The 21388-nt window shown below is 41.9% G+C and overlaps 1 protein-coding gene across 1 annotated transcript in view; it reads right to left on the bottom strand.

Annotated features, from left to right (window-relative positions):
• LOC130835728 (ATP-binding cassette sub-family C member 4-like) overlaps window positions 1-21388 on the bottom strand; it is a 145867-nt gene that overhangs the window by 102745 nt on the left and 21734 nt on the right. Inside the window, exons 5-9 of the mRNA XM_057707519.1 lie at window positions 16513-16602; window positions 15265-15428; window positions 13958-14083; window positions 12320-12569; window positions 2853-2954 (exon numbers count right to left, since the gene is read on the bottom strand). Of these exons, the coding sequence (XP_057563502.1) occupies window positions 2853-2954; window positions 12320-12569; window positions 13958-14083; window positions 15265-15428; window positions 16513-16602 (732 nt within the window). The remainder of the gene's footprint in view (window positions 1-2852; window positions 2955-12319; window positions 12570-13957; window positions 14084-15264; window positions 15429-16512; window positions 16603-21388) is intronic.

Here is a 21388-nt window from a genome sequence, read left to right as displayed (position 1 = left end):
GCACTTTATATGATAAAGTCACTGTTGGCAAATTAACTCCTGTAAACGGTGGTCAAGGCTCTAATTTCACCACAGCTCTAATTTAACACCACCAACAACAAAAAATGGGGATTAAAGAAATTAAGCATGACATCACGGGTCAGAGTGATAAAGCCTAAATTTTATATGTGTTACATGCATTTCCTGTCCTGGCTAAACAGGGACAACAACAACAACAGCAAAACATGAGGTGTGCTGTTGCACATACAATCCAACTTGAGGGAGAAGGACAAAGTACCCATCATGTCCATCACAAGTCGGATTACTGCACAATATGTTAAGTTCTAAGGTAAAGAGACTTAAGGGTGTATGTATGTCTTTACATATCCTAAGTGTTAAGAATACTCTCAAAAAACTGCTGGTGTTTAAAAAACAAAAAAAACAAAAAAAACCAAGGGTGCTTGCACGTGATCAGTAAAATGCCTAAAAGATTCAAAGCACAAGGTGTGGAAAAGCTTTTAAATGTAAAGTTTCTCTGGAAATAACTGAACTGATTATGGAATAGTCACTTATTAAAACAAGAACAATTACTTTGAATCATCAAAATAATTAGCCCCAAATTTTATAGGAATTACAAATCTATCAATAAGAAGCTACATTTTAATACATGAGAAACATTTTTTAAGCTTCTCCACTCCTTTATTCTTTTCCGACATTTAGGGTTCCTATTTTACTACTTTTCCCTTAGTTATGACTACAAAACAATGAACCACATACAAATGCCAGCTTCCTGTCCCCACACCACAGTTTCTCAGGGCCAGACACTGAGTTCCCTCCCTGTTTAGGCTTGAGGATCGGGCACTGCTCTGCCGTGACCAGAAGGGGGCAACACTCAACAGCCGGTGAGCACTAGGGCCTGTCTCCTTGGTTATCCAGGCTCAGGAGACACTGATTCAATAAGGATCATTAGCTGAGCCCCCACTCTGTGCCAGACACATTTTGGAATTCCCCCTTCTCCCACACCCTCAACCCCATGAATCTGGAGGCTCCCGTAGGACCATTTTATTTTAAAGCTTAAAGATTGAGCTTTAAAATTAAATGGTCAAGAATGAGAGCTGGGTCCCCAAGATCTTGCCCCACCTGCCCACCTGGCTGTCTAGTGGATCAGGTTACAGAGCTCATGTCCATCTCCTGCCTCCCAACCCAGCACACCCTTCATTCAGACTCCACTTTTCTCCAAAACCCCAATGTCTGTGCCCCTCCCCCTCCCGAGGGCTCTCTCACCCATGACCTAAGCTGACAGCACCTAATTACTAATGACCCAGCATGGGGCACAGCCTTCCATAAGCAAGGCCAGGACAACAGAATAGGGTGTTCTGTACCATTATACAAGGCAAGTTGCACAGAAGTCTGAGAATATGTTATTAGGTTCTTAGAAGAATAACAAAACAGCTCATTTTACAATTGTTCGGTACAAAAGAAGTTTGGTAATGGGCCATTCAAACTATGTGTCAGCATTCACACAGAGTCTGCCTTTATAGTGGAATTTTAGTGGTGCTTTCCATAAATGCTTCAAGTGTATTATGATGAAAAATACCAAGCAGGAATTAAATCTATGGTATTAAGGTAGGAGAAACCATCAGGTTAGGGAAGGCACCTTGTGTGAGTTTTCATGTGCAAAAGGTACAGGGATGTGGTTTTATATATTTGGGAACATACTATTGTTTTGTTGGTGGGGACGGCAGGCACTGAGTCAGCAGTAGGTGAACACGATGCAGGTGCCAAAACAGAGTTACAGGCATGAAAAGACAGGAAGAGTCTACAGAGCCTGGACACTTGCTCTGTGGCCCCCACTCTGACAGCAGCTGGGCTCCTGGGCTCTGCTCTGGATGGTGGAGATGTCTCCTCTCTGAGTCCCTCCAGTCCTGGGGGTGGTAGCAGCTTCCTGTCATTGCTAATCTCTGGGTTGTCTCAAGCACCACTGTTTTGCCCTTTTTGCTCTTTCAGCTCCTATGTAACTAATTCCCTGCATGTAACTCCCTCTCTGTGGTGCGGGTTCAGTTTTCCTGACTAATCCACACTGATATAGGAGGATGTGCACAGAGGACCATGGCACAAGGCAGCAGGGGGACCATTTCAGTTGTCGGTAAAGGGGGTGCATGGGGTGTGCAATTTTGAGAACTTCTTGAGACCATACCTTGTTGTTTTTCCTATTTGCCCAAACAACATAAATAAATCAAGTGTTGGAAAACCACCCGTTCTCCCAGTGAGCTTGCCACACAGTGCAACCCTTCAACTGGGAATCACTGGTGCTTACTATGCCCATGTGCTGTGTCCTTCTGGCCCCTTGCTGCTACCAAAGTAGCCAGACCATCCAGAAGCTTAGGATGGGAGAGCCCCCACCCTACTTCACAGCAAAAACCTAAATCATGGCCTCACTCTGTATGTAAGAAGATGACCTGAGAACATCAAGGCAAAAAACGTACACTGATTCCCCAAAGCCTCTGGTCTGTAACAACTGGTTATGTATTTGTAATTTTTAGCCCATTCCATACTACAGCATTTTGTCTGTTTAATCCTGTCAATTCTAACTTATGTTAGAATTTATGTATGTTAAGTTCAACCTGTGCTAATACTTTGAAAGTTCTCTTGCAAATGAGATAAAGAACAACATGTCAAATGCCTCAAGGTGATTTTACACTTAATCTACATTAATGGCAAACCTTATTACTGATTTTGAGAATTTTTATAACATACTTTCAGTAAATGGGCAAGTCACATTTTACACCCTGGGTAAAACCTCAAAATTCTCCAATAAATCTATGTCACAATTGTCTTTTAGCAGTCACAAACTTGGAATGGAGGACTTGTACCTTATTCCAAAAAGCAGTAAAATCTTGCATGTGCACAATCGTTTTACCATCTGATGGGAGCTGAGGGTTGCACTGTGATATCTCATCAAGTGACAGAAAGTTCTATAGAAAAAGGAAAAACACAGATTGTTTAAACTGCAGGAACAAAGCATAAGCAAAAATAATTGCTTTCTTGGAATTTGAAATAAAAAACTTTTATACAGCCTACATATCATTTCATAACTGTATTTTATTGTCTTGGTTCACAGGAGAAATACTAAATAATATATAGTTATAATATACCATTATTATAGCATATAGTACATTTAAGTATATAATATAATATAACATATATAGCATATATAATATGATATATTAATATACATGCATATACTGTGTGTGTGTGTGTGTGTGTGTGTATGTGTGTATATATAATAGATAAATAAAGAGTTCCTGGCCATGAGGCTATGTTTGTAACTTTCTCAACAAGTGTACTGGTTCCTCCCTAAGGAGAAAATATGGCTTCAAACACCAATACATTTAGAACCTGGACATTGTGTTACTAACAACAAACAAGGGAGCTGGTAGGAAATGATTCCATAAATATTTACTGAATCCCACCAGGTGCCAAGCACCACGAGACACTGCTAGGAACACAGGCAGGAAGGCCGTTCCCAGGCCTGCAGGAATCAGGGGGCACATGACAGGCTGGGACACAAGACACTGAATGAAAACCCTGTACACTCTGCTTTCCTCCTCATGTGTGTCAAATCCATATCATTGTTTGTCATTAACTATCAGTTAAGTCATCGTTCTACAAAGAAAACACTCAAGTTTCTGTGTCTTAAAAAATATTTTACAAGCATCTTTTCACAATCACTTGTTTCTTCTCCTTAGTCAGTGCCCTCTCTCTTCAACAGCAGGTATGGCTGCATCTTCCACTTCTTGCTATTTTCCATACCACTTAGCAGCTAAGTGATGCAATCTACCTGAATAAAACTAAGACCTGTGACCCACTACAAAGCTAACAATCACATACAGGAAAACTCTCTCTTGCCCTGTAAATGCTAGACATAATTCAATGAGAAAAGCTATAGTGGTACAGATATTGAGTAAACAACTTAGCCCACCCCCACTTCCCCCCACCAGGAACTGTGAACATGTGTCAGAGACTGTTGGCTGTCCTCCAAATCTGTTCTCATTCTTCAATGGTGACAAAACCCTGATTTTTAGCTGGCGCATGGCACCCTGGAATGGGGCCCTAACTCTCTTCAGTGTCCTGTGCAGGTAGGTGCAGCCGTGAGACTAAATCCAGGTTGGTAGAAAGTGACAACATCTGGGACCTTCGTTCACCTGGGCCTTGGAGGCTGACAGCTTGGTCAAAGCCACATGCAGTGGAGTAACAAGAAAGAAAGAGTCCTGGTTCCTAACACCATGGAAGATCATACTAGCCACAGAATTTGTTATGGGGTGAATTGTATCCCCTGAAACGAAATGGTGAAGTCCTAACCCAGTTACCTCAAAAGGTGACTATTGGAAATAGGGTTGTTGCAGATGTAATCAATTAAAGTGAGATCACATTGGAACAGAGTGGGCCCTGAATCCAACATGATTGGCATCTTTTATAAGAAGACAAACCCAGAGACACATACAGCCAGAAAACAGCCACATGATGATGGAGACAGAGGCTGGAGTGATGGCATTTAAAAGCTAAGGAATACCAAGGTTTGCCTGCAACCACCCAAAGCTAGAAAAGGCAAGGAAGGATTCCCCTTTGAAGGATTCAGAGGGATCCTGACCCTGTTAACACCTTGATTTCAGACTTCTAGCCTCCAGGACTGTGAAACAATACATTCTTGTGGTTTTAGGCCACCTGGTTTGTGGTAATTTGCAATGGCAGCCCAGGAAACCAATATAAAGCCTTGCAAGGATTCTTGAATGAGAGAAAAACAAATGACCTGTGTAAGCAGCTTTAACATGGGTAATTCTAGGACCCACAGGCAAACTGAATCCTAACCAACTCAGGGGGCAACGGAAACAAGCATGTGAGAATGTTTGAGAAAGAGAACAACACGTAAATAGCAACCTACTACCCTAAACATCATAAACTCCTTTCAAGTCCTTGACACCCCATCTATCATGCCCCAAAGCTACAAATGTGAATGCAAACTTCTACTTCAAAACAACAACTGGTAAAAACTGAACGTGGAAACCTACTTCTGTGCAGGAAAAGGAAGACAGGATCCTTGCATTTTTCTCAAAGATGAGCTGGCGGGAGATGTGATCCTCTTGTTCGCTCCTCCTCTCATCCAGGCTCACTGAGAACCTTAACACTGGGCACAACTACTCCTACCTGACCAGAGCCTGTGTCCAGCAGAATGCAGGATGGATAGGCAGCAATCTGAGGACTCCTCTGCAGGCTTTCAACCACTACAACCTGAGTTTTCTCTCCACACCACCTCTCCCACTGTTAGCCAGGTACCAGCTCTTGCCTGTTCTACCACAGCTCATCTCTCTCCCAATTCCCCTTTCCTCTTAAACAACATAATTTCAGAATCTCACTCACTATTGATCATTTCAAATATGAATACAGCTTTTTTTTTAGCTGGTTCCTTCCCCAGCCCTTCCCAACACCACCGAACCTACCCCAACATCACTCCCTCCTGATCTCTTTACAACACCTCTGAGAGTGTCCACCATGCTTAATACCCTCCAGGGACCCATCAGCACCTAAGTCCACGCTCCCCAACTGGCCTCTGCCTGGACACCCTGAGTACTAATCCCACTCATCCTTCTGTTCCATCTCAAATGCTAATCCTCCTGGGAACCAGTCAGGTTGTACTCAGCTGGCACTGTCCTCCCTACCTCTGAATCCCCATAGGGATGTTAAGTCACATAGAAGGGAGACACTTTGTCATTCCTGCACTTACACAGTCCCAACTTCAATTAAGACCAAGCCTTGCATGGAATCAGCCCATCGTGGGCATCAGCTAAAGGAAGGAACAGACTGTAGGGCTGGCCCAAACCAGTCCAACCACTGACTGCATGGCTACAGCCTTACACAGCATGGGCTAACACAGCAACAAGCAAAAGGTTATGAGATAGGATGGGACCTGGGACCCTTCACTGGAGTGCTTGCACCTGGACAAATGTCTCCTTGAGCAACAGAATACAAAGAAACTCTAAGGGACTAAAAGTAACCACACACATGTGCAGTGGAGACAATTATGAACAGTAATATGCAAAAAGGCCACAACTGCTATTTCTGAGATGCCAGGAGAAAAGCAGGGTACTGCGTATGATCCCTGCACACAGCACATACAAGGGGGTGGGCAGAGCACCTAAGCCACCCCTCTGGCCCAAATCACTGATCTGCCCCTACCCCCACCCCATTTAAGGAACCAACCTACCCTTCTTGAAGGGTGAACAAGGGTACCAGTTTCTTATTTTTGCTCCCTTGTGCTGTGGCATAAGCCTCAATAAAGCCTTGCCTGAATTTCTTATCTGGCCTCTTATCAATTTCTATTGATTAAAAAGTCTAAGGGCCCTGGTCAGTAACAGTTATACGTATATATTATAAATCTTGTCTAGACAGAATCAAATTCCAATTTAAGCTTAAATGTGTTACCAAGATATAAAAACTCAATATTAAGTGTATGCATATTAGAATAGAAATTCCCTACGTTCAAAAAAAAAAAAAAAACAAAAAAACAAAAGAAAGAAAAGAAAAATTATGCCCTAAGTGAGGAAGTGAATCTACTGAGCATTTTTCACAAATAATAAGTCTGAGGGGGAAAGAAGTCACAATCTTCCAGGGGTTAAATGAGACTCCATTCAATGCATGACCAGCTTCTAAAGGTGCCAGAAGTGGTGGCTGGATTTTTCTCCAGGACTCAGGCTGATGAAAAAGCTGAAATTAAATAGCCATTAGAGCCATGAAGTGCAGACCCAGAACAGGTCAAAACTGGAGCCAAAAATGTCAATTTCTGAGTGGCTGGTAGGGGAAACCCTAAGCAGCTTTGTGAACAATACAACTTCAAAGACACATTTTACTGAATGTCAAAGTCACTGAAGAATTTTAGTGCTTTGAAGTTAGGACAAGATCTTTCATAATTCTGTTGGAGTCATTCAATACCAAGACCACCGTCCTCTTTCCTTACAAAGAGCAAAATAGAGGGAATTAGGCCTATAAGATCACAATGAATCCTCATTTTCTGTACACGGAAGAAAGAAAATTGAAAAGCATGGGTAAATAAGAAGACACAACACTATGAAGCCACATGTAGGTCTGCTCTGAGGTATAAACCATTGCCCCTCCAAGGTGGGCAGAGATGGTGGATTTCCTTCCTAGGCCTCCCAGATACGACCTGAGTGGAAATCCTGGGAGATGGCCCATCCAGTTTACTGAGTCTCAGGCTGCAGGAGGCAGTGGGGCAGCAGGGCTTAACACCACATTGTATTCTAAGCTCTATGATTCCAGCCCTCTGTGGTCAAACTTTGCCCAGTTCTGACTACCTGGTCAGTAAACTCTGCTGACCTTTTCTTCTACTCCTGCTACCCTTCTCACCTTCTAATTTGGCATTAACACATCTAAATGAGAGGCAGGGAAAGGAAGAAAAGTGAACATCTGATCAGTTGATTATATCCATTGCCTATTACCTGTTAGATAGAAAGAAAGGTTGAATCAGGCCAGTGGCCTGTCGGTGAGGTGGGTCCCATAAAAAACACAAGGTATTTCAAAAGCTTCTCAGGCTCTTCTCCTTCCCAAATTTATTTCTCTTGTAATATTCCATACTTCAATGAATCCAGGTGATTTTGCAACCCCCAAACCCAAAGCAGCCCAAGATCCACCTCTCCCCTCCCCCCATACCCAACGCAAGATGTGTCTTGAGTGGCTCTCAAATCTGGTCATGTTTCTCTATTTCATGCTAAACAAAACCACATCATCTTGTCCCTGGACTATGTACTGCACTAGCCTCTTAACAAAACTCCCTGCCTCTGCTCTGGATCCCACCCTACCTCCCAGACCTGTTCCACAGGTTGCAGCCAGGGTGAGCTCTGAGGCAGTATAAACCTTAGTGTTACCTGTAGGGTCCTGTATAGCTCCCTGCTCAGGCCTCCAGTGCTTCCTACTCTGCAGCCTCAGACATTTTTGGTTCCTCAAATGCACGGATCCCCTTTCTGTGCATTAAAATCCTGTGTCACACCACCATCCCCAGGAAAATGCAAAGCATCAGCTCTCACCTCCCCCACCCCCACACATGTAATTCTCCAGGTAACTTCCTCAGCCTTCCCAGGAAGAACTACCTCCAAATTTACACCAGCAACTCTGCCAAAGCACCTCATGGCTTGGACTTTTCCTTCCAAGGGCCAATGACACAATGCACATTCACAGTGAGTTTCACTACTTGATTCTTTATTAACTCCCCACTTGATGAAGCATAAATTCCAAGCAGGAAAGACTTCTCTGCATTTGCTTACCTGCCACTGTACACACATATCTAGCCCACACCAGGCTTCAGGTAGGTCCTCAGTTATAATGTGGAGTAAGTGATTGGATGGATGAATAAATTCCAAATTTGCCTCCCAAAATGTCTAGCATAAACCAAGATAGGTTTTTCCTCTCAACTAATTTTAGTTTTCACATGATCCTGACATCCTTTATATTTGCTAAAGCACATTTTGGCTTTATGTACTTCTTTTCTGCAATTAGGGCAATGTTTCCCAAATGTGGCTTATTTTTGGGTACACAGGGGCACTTACTAAAGACATAAATACCTTGGGCCCCAGCCAAAATCTAGTGAATCAGAAACTCCAAGGTGTGATCATTTGGATTTAACAAGCATTCCAGGTGATTCTGATGAACTAGAGAACTAAAGTTTTTAAAAGGTTGTAGAAAACCACATAGAGAGTCTAAGATCTAGAAGATAAAAATATTTCACCGATTACTTCAACGCATCAGAAAGCAGTCTGCCACACTAACACCAACCCTTCTCACCACTCTTATTCTCAGCCATTTGTCCCTCCTTTACTGAAAACAACTACTGCTGACAGATCTCTGAATTCCTAGACCATCTTCTTGCCAGACACTTTGTGTACAGGAGGAAAAATTAGGCTTCCTGCCCAAATCAAAGGTGCTTCCTTCATTAGGACACAAAGCAGCCTGACAAAGTCAGCCCCAGAAAATTCAAAGTTCTTGGCAGATCATTATGTTACTGCACACATCCACATGGGAAGGAATTTCAGACACAATTTAGTTGCATTTTGGTGGCAAAGAAATAAAGAATCCTACCTGAATATTTGAGCACAATTCCCCGAAAACCTTCTGCAGGACCCCTTTTGTGCTACACTCTTTGGTGCATCACATCATCCACCAGAGAATCAGAGTTACCGCTTTTCCCACTAAAACCAGGCTTCATGGTTAGGCATTTGCAGGAGCCCAGACATGATGCAGCTGGACGGTTCCTTCAGCTGCACATTTTCTGAGCACCTGCTATTTGTGAGGAGTATGAAGATGAAGGAGGCACTGTACCTGCCCTTTAGATGAGTCTGGAGTTCAGGGAGGGAAAGAAATCCACAGACACATGGCTTAGTGAGGACAAAGATGGGGATTCAGGAGAGTGTGATGGTTATGTCAACTTGGCCAAACCACAGTCCCCAGACACTTAACCCTAACTTGCTCAAACACATGTTACAGTGAAAGTATTTTTTAGGTGAGATTAACATTGAAATCAGTAGACTCTGAGTAAAGCAGATTATCCTCCACAACGTGGGTGGGCCTCATCCAATTAGTCAAAGGCCTTCAGAGAAAAAAGACTGACCAACTCCAAAGAGGAGAGAATTCTGTCTGCAGACCCTCAGACTTGAAATGCATTTTACCATAAATCCTCATTATTTTAATCTTTTATTTCATGATGATCAGGAAGACAGTCCGACTAACTTTGTTAACTAAGTAAGACTGAGTATTTCTAATTACCTACAAGGCCCAAGAGCCCAGCCCAAGAACGAGGCCTGCAGAGTCTACATTATCACCAGGTTGTGAAGATCAGAGCTTCTCTCTTTAGAGAGCAGGTCCACCAAGTCCAGTCAGGCTGGTTTGAGATACACAGATGGACACACAGAACAAAAGGAAGATTCAGATCTATTCCCACTCTGGATAAGATCCAGCTCCCCTGGGGTGAGACCTCCCCCAACCAAGGCCCAATGTTGCAGGAAGGCCTAACTCCAGTCTGCTCCCTCCCTCTGCATTTCTCCCCCTCCTAGTGCAGGTTGGGCCACCCTGGAACTCTGTGGGGTCCCAGCCATTTCCTGTAACTGTTATTTCAGTCAATTCCGTACTTATTTGATCTCCATGATGTGTCCAATACGGGCTGGGCACTACGCTAAAGAACCACCAGATATAGTCTGCTGTCAAGGGGCTTAGAATACTCCTAGATATGCATCAATGAAAGTGCTGGGAGAGGGTCACGGGGCTGCTGGAGGCTCAGCAGCATTTGCTTAAATCAAGGACAGAAGAGAAGGCAGCCCAGGAGGCCGAACAGCGTGAGCAAAGACGCAAAAGTGAAGATGAATGTGGCAGGTCACAGAGACAACACCTTCCTCCCCCACCAGAGTTGGAGGGTCATGTGCTGGGAAACAAGAGTTTAAAATTTTGATTCTACAAGAAACAGGGAACTTAAACTTAAGAAGATATTCCACATGCCAGAAGATACTATAACAGTGGTTAAGAAACTAGGCTTTGGGCAGAATCCTAGTTCTGTCACTTACAAGCTGTGTGAGGATGGAGGAGCTAGTTCACCTGTTACAGGAACCTGTTTCCTCATCTGTAAAGTGGGGACACTAATGTTTATCCCATTCAATTGCTGTCAGGATTAAATGAGATGGCATGTAAAGGCTTCAGGAGCGCCTGGACCACACAGGGAGCCCTGGAAGCAGCAATCGAAGGCTGTGGCAGCAGCAATAACAAAACCACAGCAGCACAACACACGTGTGAAGCCTCCATCTGGACAGGTTACCATGTGCACTGAGAATGTTGCTATGGACCAAATATATTTCTAAGTGTACTCTTTCAAGATGTGAAAGCCATGGAAGAGGAGTTTTATTGAACTGCATGGACCATCCCTTAACAGTGTTGCTAGAAGCCTGTCAGAAAGAATGATAAACTCAGGGGACTGGAACTGACCCCGTATGACTCATCTGTTTTATGGGTAACAGCTTTTTATAGTCTAGAACAGGGGTCCCCAACCCCTGGACCTAGGACTACTACTGGTCCAAGACCTGTTAGGAACTGGGCTGCACAGCAGGAGGTGAGTGGCAGGTGAGCAAGCGAAGCTTCATCTGCCACTCTCCATCACTCGCATTACTGCCTGAACCATCCCACCCTGCTCTCGTCCATGGAAAAATTGTCTTCTATGAAACCGGTCCCTGGTATAGAAAATCCATCATTTAAAAAGTCAGCTTTTGGGCTTCCTAGGTGGCGCAGTGGTTAAGAATCCGCCTGCTAATGCAGAGGTCACGGGTTTGATCCCAGCTCCAGGAAGATCCCACATGCCACGGAGCAACTAAGCCCGTGGGCCAAAAGGAAAAAAAAAAAAAAAAAAAGTCAGCTTTTATGACAAGACCCAAAAATAGAATACAATCATACCCAGAGCTATCTAACTTCACTAGAGATCAGTTACTGGCTTGTCCATCACTGTGGAGAAGTAGGAAAAAACAAATTAGATTTTTTATAAAGCCCAGACACTCAAGCTCATGCCCCGCCAGCTCACAGAGCCAATTAATCTTCATTTTAGACACAAATACTTGAGCACCAACTGTGTGCTGGGTCCTTGTCTTGATGATGTAAGTTATTTGCCCCTGGCTATTTAGGGATAGTTAAAAACAGGAGAAGTGGGTATGGTGGGAATCACAATTTTGAGAGGAAGAGGGCAGCTAGAGATAGGGTTAGACAATTAAGTAAAAAGACAGGAACAAAAAGGCAGGGATCAGAAATCAACAAGAAAGCATCTTTGGAAGAAAGAACCCATTTTTTTAAACACAGAGAACTAAGTGAAACTGACGCCAGTCTTCCTGCCCAAGAAGCAGGGACCTCTCAGCAAGTTCTTTCCCTCCCAGCCCAGGAGGAATGCTATTCCCTCCAGGACTGAACACAGTTCTACCTAATCATTCAAGTTAGCACAAGAGATGAGATCTGTTTGCTTCTCCTGCTTTTAGATATTTTAATCGCCCTGCAGTCATCACTGGTACATCAAGAACCCTGTGCCGCTGCTATTTATACTCCTGCCCCGAAATGAGCAGCTATCTTACGATATTTGTAATGCACTCTACCTAAGAAGAGAGGGGGGTACCTACAACATTTTGGGAAGACTGACAGCTTTGGCACTGAGAGACTTCAATCTCACCTAAATGGAACATGGTGACACCACATAAAAGGAACCAGTTTACAAAAATATCCACCTTCAACTGAAAAAAGTTATTTGTCACCAAACCCTGATTCTTCGGATGCTGACAACTGCCTCTGACACCTTCTCGATGGCCATGGGGAAGTAGAGGGTGGCTGTAAACCACAGAGCTTCGAACAGCGCCACCACCATAAACACTTGGCTGGCTGTGATCAGGTTGTCAAGGGCCACACTGATGATGAAGGTGACAAAGACCATGACTTTGCTTACAACGAAAAACAATGCCAAATCAATTCCTCTAAGGTAGGAACTTCTCAGAATCTTCGAAATTTCCCTCCTGGGAAAAAGAGTAGGATATAGGTTTTAAAAGAAGCATCAACATCCCAGTCATAAATTCAAGAGCCCTGTGTGAGTGGCTCCTTTCTAGGGAGTGGACACAGATTAAGATAAACCATCCCTCACGTCATGCAGACACTACACAGTGCACACCCGGGGGTCTGCCGGACACAAGGACCACACCCTGCATCACCACTTCACTCTTCCAATTAAAAGGAGGCTTAATGTCACACTTTTAAACATTCTGGGTCAATCAGACTGGGTTTGAACATTCATTCAACAAGTATTCATAACCACGAGTCCTGTGCTGGGCTCCTCACTGATGACAGAAAGACATAGCTCGTCCCCTTCAGGAGCTCATGAACTTGTGGGGAAGAGAAAAAGCAACCCCAAAATTGTGAGACACCAAGACATTAGACAGAGGAGCCAGCACAGCCCCCACGGAGCACAGAGCAGAGGCGTGTGACTAGGAGCAGTGGAGTCAGAGCAAGTCACACACACGTGGAACCTGAGAAGATGAGCGGGAGTCAGTCAGGCCTGGCGGAGGCCAGAGAAGAAGGAAGGTGGGAGTGTCTTCCCAGCAGAGGGACGGGCCTCCAAAAAGGGGCAAAATGAGAGGTGACAGGGAGCTCCCTGAGAATTCTAAGTGCCCTGTGCTGGAGTATAAACACATCAGATATTTAATGAGACATAAAGCAAAAGAAAAAGGAACTGTATTGTCATGGCTCTGTTTGGAATGAATAATAGTGATTCATAAACTTTGGCCCAATACAGGTACACTCAACCTCTATAATCTCCCAATTTATGCCAAACTAACACAAATTACAGTTCCGGTTTGAGTGTTATTGTCTTAAATACTAACATCTTAGAATCACTGCTTTTGGGGATTTGGGGTATTAAACACTTGGAATTTTATTTCTGTATAAGTGAGAAGCCTGTGTATATTTTCCTTTAAGAAGATGGTAAATGGGGACTTTCCTGGTGGTACAGCGGTTAAGAATCTGCCTGCCAATGCAGGGGACACGTGTTTGAGCCCTGGTCTGGGAAGATCCCACATGCTGTGGAGCAACTAAACCCGTGTGCCACAACTACTGAAGCCCGAGCACCTAGAGTCTGGGTTCAGCAATGAGAAGCCCGCGCACAGCAACGAAGACACAATGCAGCCAATAAACAAAAATAAATAAATTAGAAAAAAAGAAGATGATAAATGGAAGAGCACGTTAAATGACAAACTCCATTATTCTACTTAACCCCACTGCCACATGTGGGGCGATGGAGTGGATAGTATTTAAGTTCACCTTACTGTGAAAACTTTACAAGACTTCTAAAGCATTTAGTAGAATAGGAAATAAAGTATGAAGATATTGTGTGATATATACAAAAACTTACCTTCTCAATCTGGTAATAAGATCTGCAAATAACTTTTCCCAACAATACATTTTTATTGTTCTGATGCCAGTTATAACTTCGCTCATGGTCCTGATCCTGCTGACTGTGAAAGTTGTGGTCTTTCTCCTAAGGGGACAGACGTGAAAGATGAGCCTTAGTGACCACAGCTCAGTTTTCTGTAACAGCAGCAGCAGAGGGCACTGGCAAAGATGAGGAATCAAATGATTCCTTACAGCTCTTTTGCACTGACAACACAGACAGGTCCTACTCTAAATACAAATGGAGAAAAAGACTTCAATTAGGAAGTCAACCATTCAGCCCAATTCAAGAAGTAACTTGGAGAACTTGCAGCATTGGCTAAAGAACACCTGAAATAAGTAAGATAAAAACCATCTGCTCAAGGAGGTCACAGTTGGGCAGGGAAAGCAGAAAGTCACCAAATATAACAGAAAGAGAGAGGCTGTGCTATAATAAAATAGTGAAGTATTGGGGAGCAGGAAAGATGGGGCTGTGAATTCCACTGGGAAAGGAGACCAAGAAAAGCTTCAGAAACTTGGTAGCATTAGAACAGGGCCTCAAAGAATATGGAACATGTCTCCACAACCAAGAGAGGAAAGGAAATTCCAAGTAGAGAAATACACCACACATAGAGGTGCGAGCACACACACACCCACCCACACAAACTCAGTGAGCTTCAAACAGCACAACACCTCCATCACCTGACAACCTGGACAATGACCCACCTCCAACCCTCTGGGAGCTGCTTCAGGTCTAACTCCTCACCAGCAGGCTTTTCATCACCTGCTACTTTTCTATCACATATGCTGCTGGGACTGTGGGACTTTTTATAAAGATATAGTTAATTAAAAGCAGCCTTGCCCTTGTAGTGCTTATAACTTAATGAAACCACTGAATTAAAAACGACATGAGCATACATACCTGAAAAGGCTCTAAGACAAACATAACAAAAATATATGCAGCTAGAAATGGGCCTATAAGATTATTACTATTTAATAATGTTTAAAAAACTTGGACATGGGTAAATTTTGCCTAAGAAGACTATATCTATTCAGGTACAGTGCCTGAAAAGCTAGCCGTGAGGAAAGAGCAAATGCCATCACTTTTCCCACTTCACAACCAGCCTTCAGCGTAAGGCTGGAGTCTCCACTGGCTAAGCCTGAAGGATCTACAACCCGCACAAAAAAAGAGATCAAAGAACACATTTTTTTTTTTAATCAAAGTATCAAATAGACTCTCAATGTTACCAAGTATATATCACCTATTTTTTAAACCAGTGTTTCTCTTACCGGAGTGATAAAAACAACTTCCTAATGCAGCTTTGCAAAAGCAGAAGAATAATGAGAACCATCATCCCGGCAAGACATGATATTCCTATTTCCATCCAGAGCAGGGCGGTCACTGCGATAGCCTGCAGCGGCCCCACCCACAGAAAGTGCAAGAACATCGTTACCTTAAAAGAAAAAGACAAAGCCTTCTTAGGACTGTATAAAATTAAAACCAGTTAGGACACAGTACAGAAACAATCTTCTCTGAAGGAACAGACAGGAACCTAAACAGAAATTATTTCAGTGGGTTTTACACCTGCTGAAGCAGAAATCCAAGCACCCACCCCCGATGATGCTGTCCTGGGGCAGCACAGGGTCAGCTTCAGGGACGTCCGGGGGGAACTGGAGGAGCACCATTGCTGGAAGATGTTGATTTTGTCTACACTACAGATGAGCTCGGGGCTTCCCCAAACTCTCTCTACCCCAAAATTCAGCCCTCATTTTCCCTGGGGCTCCCCAGCACCCCAGGAAAGGCTATATTATGGTACCCACCACACTCTCCAGTAATTACTTGTATGTTTACCTCCCTGACAGGCTGTGGCTTCTCCAGGGCACAAACTAAATCTTATTGATCCCTAAAACTGAGTAGGGAACTTACTTCATATTAGATTAATAAATAATTGAAAGAGAAGTGGTCTAGTTAAATATAGATCTGACCAATAACCCTAACACCCTGGATAATGTGATTTATTCATAAGGTAAGTGTAAAAAAAGAGCCCAGTGGGACAGCAGAGAGTAGGTTGTGTCTGACTAGGGGACCACGCACTTAGCATTATTTATTGAAGGCTCCCTATGCAGCAGGCACTGTACAGGGCACAGGGGAAAGAACAACCCCTGCCCACCAGGTGTTCCTGATCCAGAGGAGGAGGAAGACCGTTCAGTCAGCAACACCAGCACAATGTGCCAAGATGGGCCCCTCCAGGAGGACCCTTAGGAACACTAACCAAACTGGGCAAGAACACTGCTGCTTACTAATTATTGTAGTTACATTGCAGGCAACCTAAGAAAAACAAAACTCTCATCTACAGGACAGCACATATAATTACATCTAAGTTGCACACAGAAGAAATAAGCATTGGATTAAAAAGAACCCTTATGTCTTCAACAGAATCCTGGCCGATACCAAACACTGGCACCTGGCATCCCAATATGAGCTAAACCCATTAAGAAGGACAGGAAATGGAAGAGGATCCCTCAGGGGCAGCTTACCTGATCAATCTTGTTCACATCGTTGGACAGCAGGTTGACTATCTGGCCTGTGGTGGTCCTGCGCATGGCCAAGCTACTCAGGCGAAGTGCCTGAAATAAGAGAGGGAAACAGAAAACTGGATTTCTATGGTGATATCAAGTCACTCTTAGAACAAAACAAAATGCAGCATGTTTTCATAGGGTCTTGCATGGTGTCAAGATGAGCAGGATGACCCCTGACAGCAGGGCTCTAGGGACCCACGTTCATCTTTCGACTCCTCAATGTGATGACAGCCACAGCCACAAGGACAACAAAGGGAGGCACAGGAGGTAGAAGCAAAATTCCCCTCCCTGTTTCTAATGAACTCAGGCATGACCAAAGTATAAAGGAATGTAGGTTTAGACTTAGGAGCCAACTAAAATAAACTTGAGCCCAATTAGAAGATAGTGTTGAGGCTGCTTGAAGGAAAGAAACTAGAAGACTTGGACTATAAATCTGGAATTGATTGTTAATTCCCTGTGTGACATCATTTAAACACTTGATCTTAGTTTCCTCATTCTGAAATGAATGAGTGTAGTGTTCAAAACACAATTCCTGTGATGAACCTGTGTTCTTAATGCCAGTATGCTGAATTTACAAAACACACAACATGTGTTGCACAATCCCTTTATTTGGTAAAAAGTCCTGAAAAATGCCCTAAAGATCTGAGGAACGTGAACAGACCACCTTGAGCTGTTTCAACAGACCTCCAACTGGAGCCACTGAACCAAACAAAATGTCATTGTTCATAAAAACTTTTCATTTACTTTTCACATTAAACAGAAAAATCAGTGATCAAGTATGGATGTAAAATGATATAGCCATGATGGACAAGAGTATGGAAGTCCCTCAAAATATTAAACAGAATTAGCATATAGTACAGCAATTCCACTTCTGGGGATGTAGTCAAAAGAACTGAAAGCAGGGACTTGAACAGATATTTGTACACTTGTGTTCACAGCAGCATTATTCACAATAGCCAAAGTGGAAACAACCCAAATGCCCACTGACAGATGTATGGATACACAAAATGTTGTAGATATCTATAATGGAATATTATTCAGCCTTAAAAAGGAACTAAATCCTGACACCTGCTACAACGTGGATGAACCTTGAAGATATTGTGCTACATGACGTAAGCCAGGCACAAAACGAGAAACATTGTGTAGGAGGGTTCCCTTTTCTCCACACCCTCTCAAGCATTTACTGTGTATAGTGTGCGAGGTGATATCTCATGATTTTGATTTGCATTTCTTTAATAATTAGTGATGTTGAGCATCTTTTCATGCGCCTCTTGGCCATCTGCATGTCTTTTTGGAGAAATGTCTATTTAGATCTTCTGCCCATTTTTTGATTGGGTTGTTTTTTAGGTTTGTTAAATTATTTATTTATTTATTCATTGGCTTCATTGAGTCTTCATTGCTGAACGTGAACGTTTCTCTCTATTTGTGGTGAGCAGGGGTTACTCTTCATTGCTGTGCACGGGCTTCTCATTGCAGTGGCTTCTCTTGTGGAGCACGGGTTCTAGGTGTGCAGGCTTCAGTAGTTGCAGCTTGCATGCTCTAGAGCCCAGGGTCAGTAGTTGTGGTGTACTGGCTTTGTTGCTCCGTGGCATGTGAGATCTTCCTGGACCAGGGATCAAACCCATGTCCCCTGCATTAACAGGCAGATTCCTAATTACTGCACCACCAGAGAAGGCCCGGGTTGTTTTTTGGATATTGAGCTGCATGAACTGTTTGTAGATTTTGGAGATTAATCCCTTGTCAGTTGCTTCATTTGCAAATACTTTCTCCCATTCTGTAGGTTGTCTTTTAGTTTTCTTTATGTTCTCCTTTGCTGTGCGAAAGATTTTGAGTTTAATTAGGTCCCATTTGTTTATTTGTATTTTTATTTGCATTATGCTAGGAGACAGAGCAAAAAAGATATTGCTATGGTTTAAGTCAAAAAGTGTTCTTCCCATGTTTTCCTCTAAGAGTTTTATACTATCAGGTCTTACATTTAAGTCTTTAATCCATTTTGAGTTTATTTTTGTATATGGTGTGAAAGAATGATCTAATTTCGTTCTTTTACATGTAGCTGTCCAGTTTTCCCAGCACCACTTATTGAAGAGACTGTCTTTTCTCCATTGTATAGTCTTGCCTCCTTTGTCATAGATTAATTGATCAAAGGTGTGGGGGTTTATTTCTGGGACTTTCTATCCTGCTCCATTGATCTATATTTCTGTTTTTGTGCCAGTACCAAACTGTTTTGATGACTGTAGCTCTGTAGTATTGTCTGAAGTCAAGGAGTCTGATTCCTCCAGTTCCGTTTTTCTATCTCAAGATTGCTTTGGCTATTTGAGGTCTTTTGTGTCTCCATACAAAGTTTTAATTTTTTTTGCTGTAGTTCTGTGAAAAATGCCATTGGTAATTTGATAGAAATTGCATTGACTCTATAGATTGCCTTGGGTGGTATAGTCATTTGGACAACAGTGATTCTTACAATCCAAGAACATGGTATATCTTTCCATCTGTTTGTGTCATTTTTGGTTTCTTTCATTAGTGTCATAGTTTTCAGAGTATAAGTCTTTTCCTTCCTTAATTCAGTTTATTTTTAGGTGTTTTATTCTTTTTGATGGTAAATGGGATTCTTAATTTCTCCTTCTGATCTTTCATTGTTAGTATATAAAAATGTGACAGTTTTCTGTGTATTAATTTGGTATCCTGCCACTTTACCAAAGTCATTAATGAGCTCTAGTAGTTTACTGGCAGCATCTTTAGGATTTTTTATGTACAGTATCATTTCATCTGCAAACAGTGACAGTTTTACTTATTATCTAATTTGAATTCCTTTTATTTTCTTTTCTTCTCTGATTATCATGACAAGGACTTCCAAAACTATGTTGAATAAAAGTGGCAAGAGTGGACATCCTTGTCTTGTTCCTGATCTTAGAGGAAAGGCTTTCTGCTTTCCACTGTTGAGTATGATGTTATCTGTAGGTTTGTCATAAATGGCCTTTATTATGTTGAGGTATGTTCCCTCTATGCCCACTTTCTATAGGGTTTTTATCATAAATAGTTGTTGAATTTTGTCAAAATCTTTTTCTGCATCTATTGAGATGATCCTATGATTTTTATTTTTCAATTTGTTGATGTGGTGTATCACACTGATTGATTTGCAGATATTGAAAAACCCTTGCATCCCTGGAAAAATTCCACTTGATCATTGTGTATGATTCTTTTAATGTATTGTTGGATTCAGTTTGCTAGCAACTTGTTCAGGATTTTTGTATCTATGTTCATCAGTGATATTTACCTGTAGTTTTCTTTTTTTGTGGTATCAGGGTGATGGTGACCTCATAAAATAAGCTTGGGAGTGTTCCTTTCTCTGCAAATTTTTGGAATAGTTGCAGAAGGATAGGCGTTAATTCTTCTCTAAATGTTTGATAGAATTTGCCTGTGAAGCCATCTGGTCCTGGATTTTGTTTGTTGGAAGTTTTTAAACCACAGTTTCAATTTCAGTACTTGTGCTTGATCTGTTCATATTTTCAGTTTCTTCATGGTTCAGTCTTGGAAGAGTGTACTTTTTTAAGAATTTGTCCATTTCTCCTAGGTTGTCCATTTTACTGGTATACAATTGCTTGTAAAGCAGCCTCTTATGATCATTTGTATTTCTGTGGTGTCCATAGTAACTTCTCCTTTTTCATTTTACATTTCTAACTTTATTTATTTGAGCCCTCTCTCTTTTTTTTTTTCTTGATGAGTCTGTCTAAAGGTTTATGAATTTTGTTTACCTTTTCAAAAAGTCAACTTTCAGTTTCATCAATCTTTCCTATCATTTTCTTCATTTCTATTTCATTTATTTCTGCTCTGATCTTTATGATTTCTTTCCTTCTACTAATTTTGGGTTTTGTTTGTTCCTTTTTCTCTAATTGCTTTAGGTATCAGATTAGGTTGCTTATTTGAGATTTTTCTTGTTTCTTGAAGTAGGATTGTATTGCTATAAAATTCCCTCTTATAAATTGCTTTTGCTACATGCATAGGTTTTGGATCATCGTGCTTTTGTTTCCCTTTGTCTCTAGGTATTTTTTGATTTCCTCTTTGATTTCTTCAATGATATATTGGTTGTTCTGCAGTATATTGTTTAGCCTTCATGTGTTTCTGTTTTTTACAATTTTTTTTCTTGTAGTTGATTTCTAATCTTATAGCATTGGGGTCAGAAAATATGATTGATATGATTTGAATTTTGTTAAATTTACCAAGGCTCACTTTGTGGCCTAGCATGTAATCAATCCTGGAGAATGTTCCATGTGCAATTGAAAAGAATGTATATTCTGCAGCTTTTTGATGGAATGCTTTATAAATATCAATTAAATCCATCTGATTTAATGTGTGATTTAAGGCCTGTGTTTCCTTATTTATTTTCTGTCTGGATGATCTGTCCACTGATGAAAGTGGGGTGTTAAAGTCCTCCACTGTTATTGTGTTACTGTCAATTTCTCCTTTTATGTCAGTTAGTATTTGCCTTACATATTGACATGCTCCTATGTTGGGTGAATATATATTTATAATTGCTATATCTTCTTCTTGGAGTGATCCCTTGATCATTATGTAGTGTCCTTCTTTGTCTCTTGTAACAGCCTTTATTTTAAAGTCTATTTTGTCTGATATGAGTATTGTTACTCCAGCTTTCTTTTGATTCCCATTTGCATGGAATAAGTTTTTCCATTCCCTCACTTTCAGTCTGTATATGTCCCTAAATCTGAAGTGGGTCTCTTGTAGACAGCATATATACAGGTCTTCTTTTTGTATCCATTCAGCTAGCCTATATCTTTTGGTTGGAGCATTTAATTCATTTACATTTAAATTATTGAAACAT

Source organism: Hippopotamus amphibius, chromosome 14 (genome assembly GCF_030028045.1).
Source record: "Hippopotamus amphibius kiboko isolate mHipAmp2 chromosome 14, mHipAmp2.hap2, whole genome shotgun sequence".
Classification (NCBI taxonomy): Eukaryota; Metazoa; Chordata; class Mammalia; order Artiodactyla; family Hippopotamidae; genus Hippopotamus; species Hippopotamus amphibius.
Note: the sequence above shows the minus strand (reverse complement) of the source record. Positions and strands in the feature narration are given on the sequence as shown.